The sequence below is a fragment of the Zingiber officinale genome, chromosome 8B (genome assembly GCF_018446385.1).
Source record: "Zingiber officinale cultivar Zhangliang chromosome 8B, Zo_v1.1, whole genome shotgun sequence".
Lineage (NCBI taxonomy): Eukaryota > Viridiplantae > Streptophyta > Magnoliopsida > Zingiberales > Zingiberaceae > Zingiber > Zingiber officinale.
This window is the reverse complement of record NC_056001.1, coordinates 42,227,649-42,243,979: the sequence shown is the minus strand read 5'-3', so window position 1 is coordinate 42,243,979 and position 16,331 is coordinate 42,227,649. Positions and strand designations below refer to the sequence as shown.

The following is a 16,331-nucleotide window of genomic DNA, read 5'->3' as shown; positions in this document are numbered from 1 at the left end:
CAAATCCTCTCAAGTAAGTGCGATGAGTCAGTGACATCTATGAGCTCCTGAACGAGAGTCATTTCTTTCTGATTTTCAATGATCATCCATCTACAATAACTGTAATCGATCATATTTTGCTATCTAGGCGACATAGTAGAGTGGCTACAAGTAGCTTTCGATGATCTATAGCTGGCCATGGCCGAGGAAGACGAAGGCAAATCGAAGAAGTATCTCCCCTTCATCGTTCTGTAAACACTGTGCAGACCTTCCTCTTGAAACTCCTGCACTGCCTGAGGCATCGGCGGCTCGTTGATGGACACTGAGCCTTCCAACATCCGCACCACCTCCCCCATGGAAGGCCTCACCACTGCCTCTTCTTGGATGCACCAAAACGCCACATGGAGAGCCCTCACCGCCTCCTCTTCCTCCACGTTCCTCTTCAGCCTCCTGTCGACGGCATTGCTCGCCGTTCCATTCACCATCTCCTGTAAAATTCAGCTCGATCCATGTTTCACTTCGAACAGAGTCTGAATCGAGCTTTTAGTGATCGCACCTTGAAAGCCCATGCAGGGTAGAAGAACTCCTTCTCGTCCAAGGAAGAATCGAGGTTCCTTCGTCCTCCGACGATCTCCAGCAGCAGCATCCCGTAGCTGTAGACGTCGACCTTGACGGTGACCGGGCGGTTGCTGACCCACTCCGGCGCCAAGTAACCCCTCGTGCCCCTCACCATGGTCACCACCTGCGAGTGCTGCCTGCTCATCAGCTTCGCCAGGCCAAAGTCGGAGACTTTGGGGCAGAAGTCCTCGTCCAGCAGAATGTTCTCCGGCTTGATGTCGCAGTGAATGATCCTGTTCCTGCACTGCTCGTGGAAGTAGGCGATCCCTTGAGCGATCGCCGTCGCTATGTTAAAGCGAGTTCGCCAGTCCAGAACCCTGTCTTCCCCTGAACGAAAGATCCACTTGTCCAGTGATCCTCTACTCATGTATTCATACACTAACAGCCTAATCAATGTGAACAAAAAGCATGAATGAACAAACAACACTTCTAGCTTTAGTTCTTAAGAGGAGTGATCAGTGCGGTGAAGGATCGGTCACCTGTGCGATTGCTCTGAGCAGAATCCACAGAGGCTGACCAAGTTCATGTGGTGCATGGAGCCGATGGTGGTGACCTCTGCTATGAACTCCCTTTCTCCTTGAGGCAGCAGCTTGTCTAGTTTCTTGACTGCCACCATCGTCCCGTCTCTCAGCGTTCCCTTGTACACGCTGCCAAATCCTCCTGGTCTCGCATCGAACAAGCACGATCGATTGAGACAAGAATTGTGTTTTTGGCTTGATCGGGATTGATGATTAAGAAGGTAAGATACCTGTTCCGATCAATTGGGAGAAGTTTGAGGTAGCAATCTGCAGTTCATGGTAGCTAAAGCACGCCGGAGCTCCCGGCAGCGACACGCATCGTCGCATCGCCTTCTGCTTCCTCTTCCTTCGCGCGCTGTAGAAAAGCAGCGCGCTCAGGAGCGCAACTAGAGCGCCGAAGCAGATCAGCAACGGCAGCAGCACGCTGGCGCTCGGTGAGCCTGAACTCGATTCGCCCGTCGCCGACTCGTTTCCGGCGAGGACCTTCACGTACAGTGTCGTGCTCGGGTCCTGCATCCCGCCGAAGTCCACCCAGCGCAGCGTCCAGCACCACGACTTCGCGTTCTCCGGCGAGGGCCCGTACACCGCCGCCACGCACTCGCAGTTGTCGGAGCAATGCCGGGAGCACTCCGTGCCGTTGACGTCGCCGCTGTAATTCGAGATCGTGGACTTGCCGGGGAAGTAGTAATTGGTTTGCGGCATGGTTTGCATCTTGATTTGCCCGCCGTTTCTTCCGCTGCAGTTCACCGGCTTCAGCGGCGTGCAGCTGAAGGTGTTGTTGCTGGAGTCAAGGTTGCAGATGCCACTGCCACAAATTCCGGCGGCGGTGCATGGGTTCGACACGGCGGTCCACTCCACCGACCAGTTCTTGTTCGCTTCCAAGCGGTAGAGCCGCAGATTCCCGTCGTTTCCCAGCGTGATCCTGCGCAGAAACGTGGACTGCGTGTCGTTCTTGTGGATATACATCGTGCCAGCGGAGGAAGCGCCGTAGCTAACGCCGAAGTTCCCGGACGAGTCCAAGACGGCGACGACCTCGCCGGTGGCGTTTGATATCTGTGGGCTAGACCAGTAGGAGTAGTTGGAGTTGGACGTCGGCGAGACGTAGGCAAGGGCAAGGCTGAGGGAGGTTCTCTGCTGAAGCATTTGGAGGGCATAGTGGCCGGAGGAGGACGTGGCGGAGGTGAGCGCGAGGTCCACCGTCAGTTGTTGCCCGGGGAGGAGAGTATCAGAGGGGTAGGAGAAGCTATGCCACACGGCGGCGGCCGTCCGGCCCGTGGCGTTGCCGCCGCCGGCGGCGGCGGCGCAGAGTACGAAGTCACCGGAGTCCGACATTACGCCGAAGCTGGGATTCAACTGGGAAGTGTTGGAAGTCCACAGAACGGCGTTACCGTCTCTGAGCACGAGTTCGCCGGAGTTTTCCAGTCGCACCACCGCGTCTCTTCGCGCCGGAAAACCTCTGCATCAATCGGAACGACAAGAAAGATGAAAAACTAAGAATCGGTGGCACAAGATCGAAACAAGAAATCCACCTATTCGGCGACCAAACGATGGTCGGATGATCCGGAAGGCCATAATACCAAATCGCCAACAGAAATTGTTCGCGAACGCTTGCTGAATCCTGCGCGAACCCAAACGCGAAGATCTCATTCTCAGAAACCCACGATTCATTGCCGCCGGCGGAAAGCTCGGAGCCAACCGGTATGCGATATTCCAAACAGCAAACTCCAGAAAGAAACAAGAAGAAGAGCAATGCAAGGGAAGAGAACAGAGACGCCATTGACCATGCAGCGAGAGCACAAGAGTGATCGCGCTTTAAATTGGTTTGGGATTGCGATCTCCATTAGGTCACCAACCAAGTTCTTCATTTTTCAATTGTGTTGAAATGGATGAACTGGTCGGCTGAGTGATCGCGAACGATAATCCATGTGTCGAAAACTGGATAGGACAGGTAGAGATCTATTTAAGATTGGAGATAATTAAGTGATTAAATCGATAAGGTTGGAAATAAAGCCGATGATTGATCAGGTTACGAAGAACAATGCGTGGTGTGGCGAGTAATTAAGGGGCGAAGACTTTAAAACAGAGCAATAATTGAGGCTAATCACAAGCTTTTGAGCTGACTCAAAAATATTTGATTCCTATTTTAAATTATCAAATTCAAACGAAACGGTGTAAACAAGTTAACTTTTTGTTTCTTCAAATTTATTTGATAAAATAATTAAATTAAATTTAAAATAAATTAAAATTTTAAAATAATTATTTTATTTTAATTTAATTTATTTTTATAAATTTAAATATTCATTTAATTGTTAGTCTCAATTTAAATTTATTTAATTATTTAAATTTTTTACTTATTTTATTTATTATTAAATTTAATAATTTAAATTTATTTTTTTATTTTTAAAATTTTTATTTATTTATTTAGTACATTGATAAAAATTTTATTAATAAACATAATCTATAAATCTTAAATAAATTATTCGAGCCTATATATTGAATAATTATAAAAAAAATTATTTACTGCCCAGAACCGAACCCAAATAATATTCTATTTTATTCAAACGGCTTACAAACCCAAACTGGATTTTAATTTTTTACATAATTTTAAGGGTTAATAATTTTAAACCCCCTTTATTTTATTGCAGGTTACATTTTGCCCCCTTCTATTTGAAAAATTACACTTAACCCCCCTTTTGACATAAGTCAAAAAGAAAAAAAAAATAAATGATTAAAATAATCCTAACCTAAATTAGACTTTAGAAGAAAATAAAAAATGAAAAAAATAATAAATGATCAAAATAATCCTAATCTAAATCAGACTTTAGAAGAAAATAAAAAATAAAAATAAAAATAATTCCGTAAGATCATTGAAAGCTTGACCTTAACCCAACCTAATTTATATATAAGGTCGAAATCTCACTTGTTCCTAGAAAAAATATCCTTACAAAATTCACACATGCACCAGCATTAATAATAAAAAAATAACAACTTTGAGAAGGATAATCAGCAAAACTCATTCCACCAAACAAAAAAGAGCTAGAATTCTAAATTGGTGAATCAAAATTAAATAAAAATAGAATAAAATTTATTATTAAAAATCAAAATAAAGATCCTTTGATAATTTATAAAAAAATCATCCTTTTATTTTTTGTCCAAAAGTAAATTTGCATTTCAAAACAACTAAAACTATTTTTCATTTCAACAAGGTACTGTCTTGAAATGAAAATTTATTTTTAGACAAAAATTAAAAGGGTGATTTTTTTTATAAATCATCAAAGGGTCTTTATTTTGATTTTTAATGATAAACTTTATTTTATCTTTATTTAATTTTGATTCATCAATTTAGAATTCTGAGTCTTTTTAAAATTTTTGACAGATTATCCCTTTCAGAGTTGTTATTTTTCTGTTATTTATGCTAGTGCATGTGTAAATTTTGTGAGGATATTTTTTCTAGAAATAAGTGAGATTTTGTGTTTATATATAAATCAGGTTGAGTTAAAGTTAAACTTTCAACGATTTTACGGGATTATTTTTATTTTTATTTTTCATTTTCTTCTATAAGTCTGATTTAGATTAAGATTATTTTGGTATTTTTTTTTTTTTTTACTTATGTCAAAAGGGGATTAAGTGCAGTTTTTTAAATAGAGAGGGGTAAAATACAACCTACTATAAAATACAAAAGGATTTAAAGTTATTACAAACGTTCAAATTAAGCCTTCATTCTTAGAATAGAATGAACAAGTTTGATTTCTTCAAACACATCTCTCCATTAGTTGATTTCTTTATTCTTTGATTTTCAACAAAGTAGTACACTTTCTGAAAAATTAAAGAATTCAATATTTAAATATCTACCTTTTTCTTTAATAGTCCAAACATATTTTCTTGGCCAGATAAGCATTGTCAAACAGTGCAGTAGAAATTTTAACTTTATATTTTCCATATTATCTTATGCTTAGAATAAAGAAAATAAATGCATTAAATAATTATTCTGAAAACATTTATCAGTTTGACATTTTAACATTATAGTCAATACCACTGTAAGCACTAATTTTGTAACTTAATACACAATTAATCTATAAAATAAAATTATAATTAAGATTTAGAAACTAAATACGAAGATTTATTAATAAAACAAAGTTTATATATATGAAAACTTTAATTTATAAAGTTCAATTGGTTTAATAAATTTAAAAATTTCATTTTAAGAAGACTTAGTTAATGAAATCATAATTCAATTTACTAAATCGTTTTTTTTTTTTTTTGCAATAAATTTCATGAAGATTTTAGTTATCATTGCCGTCTCATAAATCGTCTTAAATATACGAAAAACATTTCCGTCTTCTTTATCGGGACTCCAATGAGAGAAATGGAGACCGCCATCGCTGAGCGAGGAGACGTGCAAATTTCGCACAGCTTTTGAACTCGGTAGGCATTTTAAAGCTTTGCCAATGAGCCTCCAAGCCTTCGATTTGTGCTTCTGCTAAGAAAGGTGGCGTTTTGAAATAAAGATAGGCGGAAGGAATCCGAGAAATTGTAAGATTCACAAATTATTCAGGAATCAGATTACAACGAAGATTGAAAACCGGAATTGAATTGAAATAAAGCATGCAAAGATTGAGAGATGGGGAAAGATCAAACCTTTTTGAGTAAGGAAGATATGGGAAGACAAGAGGGACGATTCGTTTGTGCGTCGAGCTACTGATGAAACACCTTCATGGAAAAAAGAAGAAGAAGAAGACGCTAGCAGCGAACCTGTCATGGACTGATGTCAATCTCCTCTGAATCAGTTAAGCACCTTCAACAACCCCCATCTGCAATTAGTGTAGGTCTTCTTCCCTTATAATACGGTTCTCCCTCATTTGCGATTCAGAAAACATATGCAAATCGTAGAATTCCAAATATATCCAAATGAATGCGATGTAATCACAATGTTCTCAATAAGGCATATAAAATCCACGGAAAACCAAATAAAACGATGGCACATTACAAATCGGATACGAAAACCAGATTCAAAAAAAACAAATCATAAAACAAACAGGGAAACCAGAGAGAAGGCTCAGCAAGAACGTAGTGATTAGTATTGCACAAATCATGCGCAGAGAGCGTCTTAACGAGTGTGAATTTCTTCATCATGGCCTCCTCCTACACTGGGAAAACTGATCTGTGAGCAAAACATTACAACCAAAATCACAGAAAGGACCAGCAAAGGGAAAGGATGAGGAACGCCATCGCCGCTCCGCTTGGGAGCCGAAGGAGCTCGCCTCCCAATCTCAATATATTGTTCAAACCCTAGCTCATCGATCTCACTAATAGGCTTTAAATGGGCTCAAACTCAGAATTAGTCTTTGAAGGTATTTTATGGGAAAATTTACGTGTCTATCATAATTTAAATTTTACCCGTAGTCCCTATTAAAAAAAATGTAATCAAATATAATGAATATTAATTTATATAATTTCTTCATATTTTTTATTAGATATTAAAAGTCTAAAATATAAGTATAATTTTTTTTTCAATTTAGCACATTAAACTATAATCAAATATGTTTTCTATCAAATTGAGTACAATACTTTTTCCATTTCAATTGGATTAAAAATATACTAGATTTTTTTTATAAATAGTGTTCAATTGGATAGAAAATATACTAGATTCTCTTTAAATAATGTTAAATTTAGAAGGAATTATATTAAAAGAGAAAAAAATAGTACGCAAGCGTGAATAATGAGTAACGCGTACTTCGGGCGGTGCATGGACTCCACCTATATAGTGCTACAATGGACGACGTGGACACTCCTCAAGCTGTGGCACGTTCTCCAAACTGTCCTATGAAAGGATATATCAACAAAGTGAATCTGACGCTATACCTTAACAAGATATGCAAATCCCTGACAAGACAGTAGAAGCTTCCGTTGTACGATCCACCTGTTAACCATGCCCTATTATCAACGACATTATCTCCCAAAGGGATATCAAGAGATACGGGAATAGTCTCACTGTTTGGCCGAACAGGGTAGCTGCTCGGGCGAGACTCCTCCTCTCAGTCGACCTTTGCTACTTTTCTCCCACAGTGACTTGGTTCAGTAGATTATTTCCGCTCGACCAGACAAGCGCTCAGGGCCACCTTAATATTCCTCTGATCTGTAATGAGCATCTGATGTTCTTGCCGTAATGCTCTTGGTCGGATGGGTGTCCTGCTCAAACAAGCCACCTGGCCGATTGGACACTTTATGCTCGACCGACAGTTGGCGTCACCTTTCGCTTGGTCATCTTTGGTGGGGATGTTGACCACTACTGACCATCATTGATAATCTTAACTTTGACTTCCACGTTTGCTACTATCTCCTCCTTTGACTCACACTTGATGGACCCCCCTTTATCGCCACATCACAAACATTCCCCTCAAGTCTAGTCAAAGGAGGCTATAAGTCCGACTGACTAGACAAGTTGTGCCTTCAATGACCTTTCCTTGATCGGGCATTCTCTATTTCCGAGCTTCTGATCGGCTCATATCATCTTCATAGTCATTGTTCTGCTATATTTTACTGACCGGAGCTCAAAGCCGCAGCTCGGATATGGTGAACATCAAAGTTGATTCCTCCCATGGATTTAGATGTGTCGTTCGCTGACTAATTAAGCACATGGGTTTAGAACCACTACTCGACTATCATTTTACATACATGGGTTTAGAGCCACCGCTCGGCTATATGTTAGTCAGAGCTCTATGACGATTAAGATGGCTGGCGACAACACTTAGCAAATTTTCATATCTCGTCGCTTTCTCGGACGAGCTCCCTTTATTGTCTACTGACGTCCTCCCAATTTCTGGAAGACTGTGCAAATCTTTGGCCATTGTGGCTGAGCACGCCGCTCCATTAATGCTTCCCTGTCACCAGCCGCCGCGTGTCCCATCCTTTCTACCTCTGTACACATGATGTGAGAGGTAGATATCTATGGTTGATGTGATAAGTGCCTTTTCGAATTCCACGGTCAGATTTTGCCCTTATTTTCTACAACCCTCAATCAGACGGCTTAGAGCGGTCACCCGCAAGATTTACAAGCCCTTATTTACTCGGCGTCATCTTTATAGTTCCTCGCGTTTTCGTTCTCGAGCATGTTCTTTGACGCTTCTCCTTCTCCTTGTCTTCGTCAGCGACCTTTCTCAGTAAGTCTTTCCTTTCTTTCTTTCGTTGAGTCCACGATTCACTTCTTTCTCGGTTTTCTATGGTTCTCTCCCCTCAAACTCCCGCGTCCATCCCCGGGCTCTGGTACACTTCTACCGGGTCCAGGTTCAATGAGGATGAGATTGATCAGATGAAATTCACCTACCATTTCCCCTCCGACTATCAAATCGTCATCCCCTCTGCCTACTATCGGCCCCATCTATCTCTCGCCGACTTCTTGCCCTTCTTTAAGGACCAATTTTGCGTTGGTCTTCATTTTCCCATTCACCCTTTCTTCTCAGTCGTATATAAATACTTTTGTATCTTCCTGCATCAATTAATGTCTAACTCCTTTAGGTTGTTGTTGTTGGATCGTGATCGTTCGATAGAGGGGGGGGGGTAAATATCGATTATGAAAATTTGGATGAGAGTAAGCGCAGCGTAAAAATAAAACAATGCTAACACAGAACCTTTTTACTTGGTTCGGAGCCTGTGTCAACTCCTACTCCAAGGCTCGTACTCGTTGAGTACTTTAGTTGGGCAATCACTATCAATTCGAAAAATGAAATTACAAATTTAGTACAAGAATTGATAGAAAAGAAAAATACCGACAAAATGAAAAGAATTAAATGGAAGAGAGCGCTTTGTCGGAGTGGCCTCGCGGCGTTTGCAGGAGCACAAGAGAGCAGTTCTTCAGTTTTGAGTTATTGTTTTGAGCTCCGCCTTTGACCCTCCTTATATAGGAGGCTCGGGGTGCCCCGGATCCCTTCCGGACGCCCTGGTGCGACGTGGCAGACCCAACCAGTGAGCTCCACGTGTCTAAGCCGCGATCTGGATAATATTTGCCTCCGGGCGCCCAGACCTCCTTTCTCCAGAAAATCCTTCTCCTGTAAGACAAGGTTAGTCCGAAGCAAATATATAATGTGTAACCTGCAAAACAGAGTGTTAGCACAGTTTATAAGTTTAACATAAAGAGTATGACTTAGATTCTATCTTTCCGAGACTGGAATCTAGTCACGATCTCGACTTAGATATCCGAAATGGATCTAAGCCGGATCGACGCCTAATGTTCCCTTCCCGGGAACGCGTCCTCACAGTCACTCCCCTCTAGTGACTTACCTTTACTCACCTGCCAGATGCCCGGTCAGCCCTTCGACCCGTTTGGACTTCTCGCCAACTATCCGGTCAGCCCATCGATCTAGTTGGACTTCGTGCCAAGCGTCCGGTCAGCCCGTCGACCCATTTAGACTTCGTGCCAAGCATCCGGTCAGCCCGTCGACCCGCTTGGACTTCATGCCAGACATCCGGTCAGCCCGTCGACCTGTCTGGACTTCGCCTGCACACTCGGTCAGAGTGTTAAATAACGACAAACCTAACTTAACTCAATTTGTCATTCATCAAAACCTGAGTTAGACTGTTGTGCTAACCGCACCAACAATCTCCCCCCCTTTTGATGGAATGACAACCTGATTAAATTTGTGAAAGAATATTCAAGTAATTTAAAGGGTTTTTAAATTAGTTTGTATTTTCAATTTTTAAGTTAGCTAACTTAACCACCTAACCCTTCCCCTTTGGCATTCATCAAATACAATCATTGATCATAAATACAAAAGAATTTAAAAGATACAAGCATAAGTCAGATTAACTTGGGGGAGTTTGAATAATGGCTAAGTTATGAAAAAAAATGGCTAATTTTGTAAAATAGCTAAGTTTTGAGACATAGCAAACTTAGCATCATAACTTAGTATATTTTGAGTAATTTTTTAAAGATAGTTTTTGAAAAATTAAATAAATTTGCAAACTTAAAGAGAAAGTTTTTAAAAGCTAATATTCAAACATAAGTTTTTAAGTTTCAAATTTCAAGAGATTAAATTATCAAAATAAGTTTCAACTTGGAACGCTTTATAAACATGAGTTTTTCAAAATTAAAGTATCAAGATCAAGGTGTAGACTTTTCAAAATAAGTTTCAACTTTGAAACACTTTTCAAATCTGAGTTTTCAAAACCAAAATTTCAAACTCAAGGTTTAAATTTTCAAAATAAGTTTAAAAAATAATGAGTTTTTTTTTTTAATTTCAACATTAAGTTTGAAAAATCTATAAAAATATCTTCTTTTATTAACTTGACAAATAAGGTGGGGTCAATTTGACCTTGGTTGAACCCTTTAGAGATTAGGTAAGAAGTTAGTCTTTCATACCAAGCCCTAGGTGCATGTTTGAGTCCATATAAAGCCTTTTTTAATTTGTAGACATAGTCAGAGTGTTCTAGATTCTCAAACTCAGGTGGTTGTCCTACGTAGACTTTTTCTTTTATTAGTCCATTTAGGAACGCAGATTTAACGTCCGTCTGATATAATCTGAACCCTTTGTGGGCTGCATAGCTAAGTAACATTCTAATGGACTCTAATCTGGCTACCGGGGCATAAGTCTCATCATAGTCAAGTACTTCTACTTGACTAAACCCTTTAGCAACTAGTCTGGCTTTATTTCTAGTGATTTTCCCAGTTTCACTTAGTTTGTCTCTAAATACCCATTTTGTTTCTATTACTTTCTTGTTTTTGGGTGGTGGTACTAAGTCTCAAACTTCATTACGCTCAAATTGAGCTAGTTCTTCTTGCATAGCTATGACCCAGTCTGGGTCAAGTAGGGATTCAGCTATGGTTTTGGGTTCAATTTTTGAGATTGATGATATTTGGCTTAGATTTCTAAAGGATGACCTAGTTTGAACCCTTAGATCTCGGTCACCAATTATTTGATCAGTTGGATGATTAGGTTGACTCTTATAGTTCTAGGATGCTGATTCTCTTGAGGTTGATCTTTGTCTTCATGGTTTAGGGGTTGGCTGGTTCCTTCATAATTGTTTTCTTGAATAAATTCAATTGGTTGAAGTTGAGTTTGTTCTAGGTTTTCATTGGATTCTTCGAATTTCACATTGGTAGTCTCCTCAATCCTTAGGGTAACCTTATTATAAACTCTGTAGCCCCTACTATTTAGGGAGTAACCTACAAAAATTCCATTTTCTACCTTTGAAGTGAATTTTCCTAAATGTTCTCTTGTGTTTAGGATGAAAACTGGGCACCCAAATACTCTAAAATATTTTATATTAGGTTGTTTGTTATAGTAAATTTCAAAAGGGGTTTTATTGTGTGTTTTATTCAGTGTTGTTCTATTTTGCACATAACAGACTGTGCTAACAGCTTCTGCCCAAAAGTATTTAGGTAGATTATATTTATTTAACATAGTTCTGGAGGCTTCAAGTAGGGTTTTATTTTTCCTTTCTACAATTCCATTTTGTTGGGGGGTTTTCGGACACGAAAATTCATGATGATATCCGTTTTCGAGACAAAGTTTACTAAAATTGTGGTTTTTAAATTCTCGCCCATTGTCGCTTCTAATTCTTTTAATTTTGATATCTTTTTCATTTTTCAATTTGTTTACAGAAATTTGTAAATATTTCAAAGGTTTCATCTTTATTTTTTAAGAATTTTACCCAAGTAAACCTAGAATAGTCATCTATTATTACTAGATAGTATAGGCTTCCATTTATTGATTTGACTCCATGGAAGTCAAATAGGTCTAAGTGTAATAGTTCTAACATTGAGTTGGTTTGTGACTGATTAGTTGGTTTGTGGATAGATTTTGTCTGTTTACCTTGTTGACAGACATTACATATGGTTGAATCTAAGTTAGGTAATTTTGGTAGACCTCTAACTAATCCATTTAGTCTACTTATATTTCTAAAATTTGTGTGTGACATTCTTCTATGCCATAACCAGGTTTCTTTTTTTTGTGTTAAGTAACACTTAATTGAAGAAGTGGTTAAGTTAATTGCATAGATGTTGTCTTTTCTAAACCCTTTTAGGCTTATGTTAGGGTTGTCTAAGTGTTTGATTAAGCATTCTGTAGATAAAAAACCTAACCTTATACCTAGTATCACACAATTGACTGATACTCAAAAGATTATACTTGAAATTTTCAACAAGTAAAACATTTGTAATAATAAAGTCAATTTTTAGTTCGATATTACCTATACCAATTACCTTGAGTTTGCCGTTGTTTCCAAAGGCAACTGTTCCTAGGACTTTGTAGGTGAGTTGAGTGAATTTTGTGTGATCTCCAGTCATATGTTTGGAGCACCCACTGTCCAAAATCCACTTAGTGTCCTACAATGGGTAGGAATTGGGGTTAGTCTAAATTTTAGACTTATAGTCATTCTTTAGATTTGATGAAAGTAAGTTGAATAAGATTTAATTTTTAAGAAAAAAATTTTAAGTTTTTTTTTTAAAAAAATAAGTTTAGTTTTAAAATAAATTTTTTAAAAAATTTAAGTTTGATTTTGAAAATCAAATTTTAAGTTTAAACAAAATTTAAGTATTAATTTTTAAAATAATTTAAACAAAATTTAAGTTTAATTTTTAAAATAATTTTTAAGTTAAAAAAAGTTTAAGTTTAATTTTAAAATAATTTTTAAGTTTGAAAGAAAATTTAAGCTTAATTTTTTAAAATAATTTTTAAGTTTTTTTTAAAAAAAAATTAAAATAATTTTTAAGTTACAAAAAAAATTAAGTTTTAAAAATTTTTAAATTAAAAAAAATTAAGTTTAATTTTTAAAATAATTTTTAAGTTAAAAAAATTTAAGTTTCAAAAAAAAATTAAGTTTAATTTTAAAAAAATTTTAAGTTAAAAAAATATTTAAGTTTAATTTTTTTAAAAAAATTTAAGTTAAAAAAATTTGAGTTTAATTTTTAAAATAAATTTTTAAGTTAAAAAAATATTTAAGTTTAATTTTTAAAAAAATTTAAGTAAAAAAAATTAAGTTAAAAAAATATTTAAGTTTATTTTTTAAAAAAATTTAAGTTAAAAAAAATTTAAGTTTAATTTTTTTAAATACATTTTTAAGTTAAAAAAATATTTAAGTTTAATTTTAAAAACATTTTTAAGTTAAAAAAAAATTAAGTTTAATTTTAAAAAAAAAATAAAAAAAATAGGTTTAATTTTTTTTTAAAAAAAAATAAGTTAAAAAAATTTAAGTTTAATTTTTAAAATAAATTTTTAAGTTAAAAAATATTTAAGTTTAATTTTTTTAAAAAAAATAAGTTAAAAAAAATTTAAGTTTAATTTTAAACAAATTTTTTAAAAAAATTAAGTTTAATTTAATTTAAAGTTAAGTCCTTAGTTATCTCACCCGATCTATGTTTTTAATCAGGAAATTCTATAATTCTGTGAGATGAATTAGATTCAATTTTTGAGTTTGTTTTTAACTTGTGTTAGATTCAGGTTTAGCTTTGGGTTCAACAAATAGGCGTTCTCTGGATAATCTTCTGGGCTATGGTGAGTCACTTGGACATCATTAGAGTAATCATGCCTTCGAGGTTTTCCAAATAGTCCTATCCACTGGACTTAGTACAAAACCTTGGTCTAACTGGTTAGGATCCATAAAGGGTAGCTTCGGTCAGTTCCACTTAGCCAAATGCACCAGGTCGAAGTCATATCTTCCTAGACATGCATAGACTAAGCTTCCCTAACGTACTATCATCCAAAACTTCATCAGTACCATTTTTCAAGTTAAACTTGAACCCTTTTTAACTAGTCCTAATTGCCCTGTCGGGTAGGTTGGTTAGGGTTACCCTGCCGGGTAGGTTAGTTTTGGATGTGCCAACTATTCTGGAGCCTCCCCCTGAATTAATGGCCATTAATTTAATTTTTAGTTCTAGGTTTATGTCTATTTCTTTTATAATTATATTTTACTTGGTGATAGTTTAAATTTTGGTGAGTTCTAATATATTTAGATTTTAAATTTTTTTGTTTAGAATTGTGTTCTTGTTTTTGATTTGGTTTATTTGACTTTACGTAATATATTTTATCTTTAGGGATATAATATTGGTTAGGTCCTATTTGCGTGGTTAAACACACTTTCGGAACCCAGGCTTTATTCGTTGGTTTGTATTGTGTTATTAATGATTTAAAAGTTTTATTTGATCTCGACTTATATCCGAGTCCGGTTTTATTATAACATGCTTTTTGATTATTTAGGATTAAGTCTAAATTTTTTGATCTGGTAGTAAATTTTTCTAACATATTTTTTAAATTATTAATTTTCAATTTTAATGATGAATTCTCCTCCTCAAGTGTTAGATCTTGAGTAGGTTATTATTTACAACTTGTTCCTTGAGGATTTAATTTTCTTCGAGGAGCAATTTGTTTTCAGTTTGTAATTGAACTAACTTATTATTTATTTAAGCAAGAAATAATTTTAAAAAACTTTCGGTTTAAGGTTAGGAATACCTCTTCGGAACCTTCGGAAACGAGTACGGACTCGTGACTCGATTCGGGTTCGGACCCGCTTTTCGATTCGTCTTCCGACTCTGCTTCGCGGGCCACGTGCTTCTGATCTTCTGCTTCTGATTCGTCCGAGGAGGAGTCGTCCCACGTCGCTTTGAGGGCCTTCTTTTTGGTCGGCTTCGGTTTGTCGATCTTCTGTCTTGGGCACTCGTTCTTGTAGTGCCCCTTTTTGTTGCATCCGAAGCATGTCACGTTCCTTGAATCGGCTGGCGAACTGATCTTTTGTAGATCCTTCTTGCTGAAGCTTCTCTTCCTCCTGGTGGACATCTTCCTTACCAGGTTCACCAGGTGTTCTTCATCTTCAGAGCTATGGTCAGAGTCTTCTTCAGGTTCAGCCTTGTTCTTCTTGGAGGAACCTGCATATAAGGCAACACCTTTCTCGGCCCCAGTGTTAGTCTGCTCATATAATTTCAATTTACAAAACAATTCATCTAATTTAAGCTTAGCTAAATTCTTAGAAATTTTGTAGGCATCCACTATGGATGCCCATAAGCTATTACGTGGAATTACATTTAACGCATAGCTGATTAGGTATCTGTTGTCCATCTGGTGGCCTATTGCGTGGAGCCCGTTAAGGATATCCTTAATCCTCGCGTGCAGCTGACTCGCTGTTTCTCCTTCCTGCATTTTTATATTAAAAATTTTATTTAATAATGAATCCCTTTTTGTTACCTTAGCGTCGCTGGTTCCTTCGTGCAGCTCGATCAGTTTATCCCATAGCTCTTTAGCGTTTTGATGCGGTCCGACCCGGTTCAGTTCTTCTCTTGTTAATCCGCATTGTAAAGTGTTGATAGCCTTGTTCTCCGTTGATGCCTTCTTCTTTATGTCTGATGTCCATTGTTCAAGATCCAAAAGATTCTCGGAGCTGTCGACTGGAGGTTTTTAAGCTTTTGTAACGCTTAGTCACTGGTCGAAATCTGTCTTGAGATAAACCTCCATCCATTTCTTCCAGTACGGGAAATCATCCCCGTTAGAAAGGGAGGTCGCACTGTGCTGAAGCCCTCGATCTGCGACATTTTAATCTGCACAAAAAAAACAAATAGAGAGGTTTCAAGACTTGGTCTTGGATTAGTAATACGGGAAGAATTAAATAAAAATAACTAAATTGGTGTTGCACCAATTTAGATTTAATTGCTACGGAAGGAGATTTCCAAAAAGGTAATAATACCAGTTTGGAATTAAACGAAAAACTGAAATCCGAAAGCAAGAAAAAAAATAGATCACCCCCTTGTCTGATTGGTGGTTGCACCAAATCAGAGCGGTACCTGCTCTGATACCACTTGTTGGATCGTGATCGTTCGATAGAGGGGGGGGTGAATATCGATTATGAAAATTTGGATGAGAGTAAGCGCAGCGAAAAAATAAAACAATGCTAACACAGAACCTTTTTACTTGGTTCGGAGCCTGTGTCGACTCCTACTCCAAGGCCCGTACTCGTTGAGTACTTTCGTTGGGCAATCACTATCAATTCGAAAAATGGAATTACAAATTTAGTACAAGTGAAAAGAATTAAATGGAAGAGAGCGCTTTGTCGGAGTGGCCTCGCGGCGTTTGCAGGAGCACAAGAGAACAGTTCTTCAGTTCTGAGTTGTTGTTTTGAGCTCCGCCTTTGACCCTCCTTATATAGGAGGCTCGGGGTGCCCCGGATCCCTTCCGGGCGCCCTAGTGCGACGTGGCAGACCCAACCAGTGAGCTCCACGTGTCTAAGCCGCGATCT

General features: G+C 37.6%; 1 protein-coding gene and 1 non-coding gene across 2 annotated transcripts; both read right to left on the bottom strand.

The window, feature by feature from the left end:
- Positions 1–48: 48 nt before the first annotated feature.
- Positions 49–3,213, bottom strand: LOC122014419 (G-type lectin S-receptor-like serine/threonine-protein kinase At5g24080). The gene is made up of 5 exons (XM_042570651.1): positions 2,645–3,213; positions 1,346–2,571; positions 1,077–1,257; positions 536–983; positions 49–467 (listed from the first exon to the last, which is right to left on the bottom strand). The coding sequence occupies exons 1-5, from the start codon at positions 2,890–2,892 to the stop codon at positions 120–122; spliced, it is 2,451 nt and encodes an 816-aa protein (XP_042426585.1). The 5' UTR covers positions 2,893–3,213; the 3' UTR covers positions 49–119.
- A 2,583-nt stretch (positions 3,214–5,796) lies between these two features.
- On the bottom strand, positions 5,797–5,933 carry LOC122018338. Its single transcript, XR_006121750.1, has one exon. It is a non-coding gene; the product is annotated as a small nucleolar RNA snoR83 (small nucleolar RNA).
- Positions 5,934–16,331: the final 10,398 nt, after the last annotated feature.

What these genes read in the sequence shown, in the direction of transcription:
- LOC122014419 (XM_042570651.1), bottom strand. Translation starts at nt 2,892, where the DNA reads ATGGCGTCTCTGTTCTCTTCCCTTGCATTGCTCTTCTTCTTGTTTCTT. An exon ending in ATCGTTTGGTCGCCGAATAG is followed by an intron (nt 2,572 to 2,644) that starts GTGGATTTCTTG and finishes CGATTGATGCAG; the next exon opens with AGGTTTTCCGGCGCGAAGAG. An exon ending in TGCTCAGAGCAATCGCACAG is followed by an intron (nt 984 to 1,076) that starts GTGACCGATCCT and finishes CACATTGATTAG; the next exon opens with GCTGTTAGTGTATGAATACA.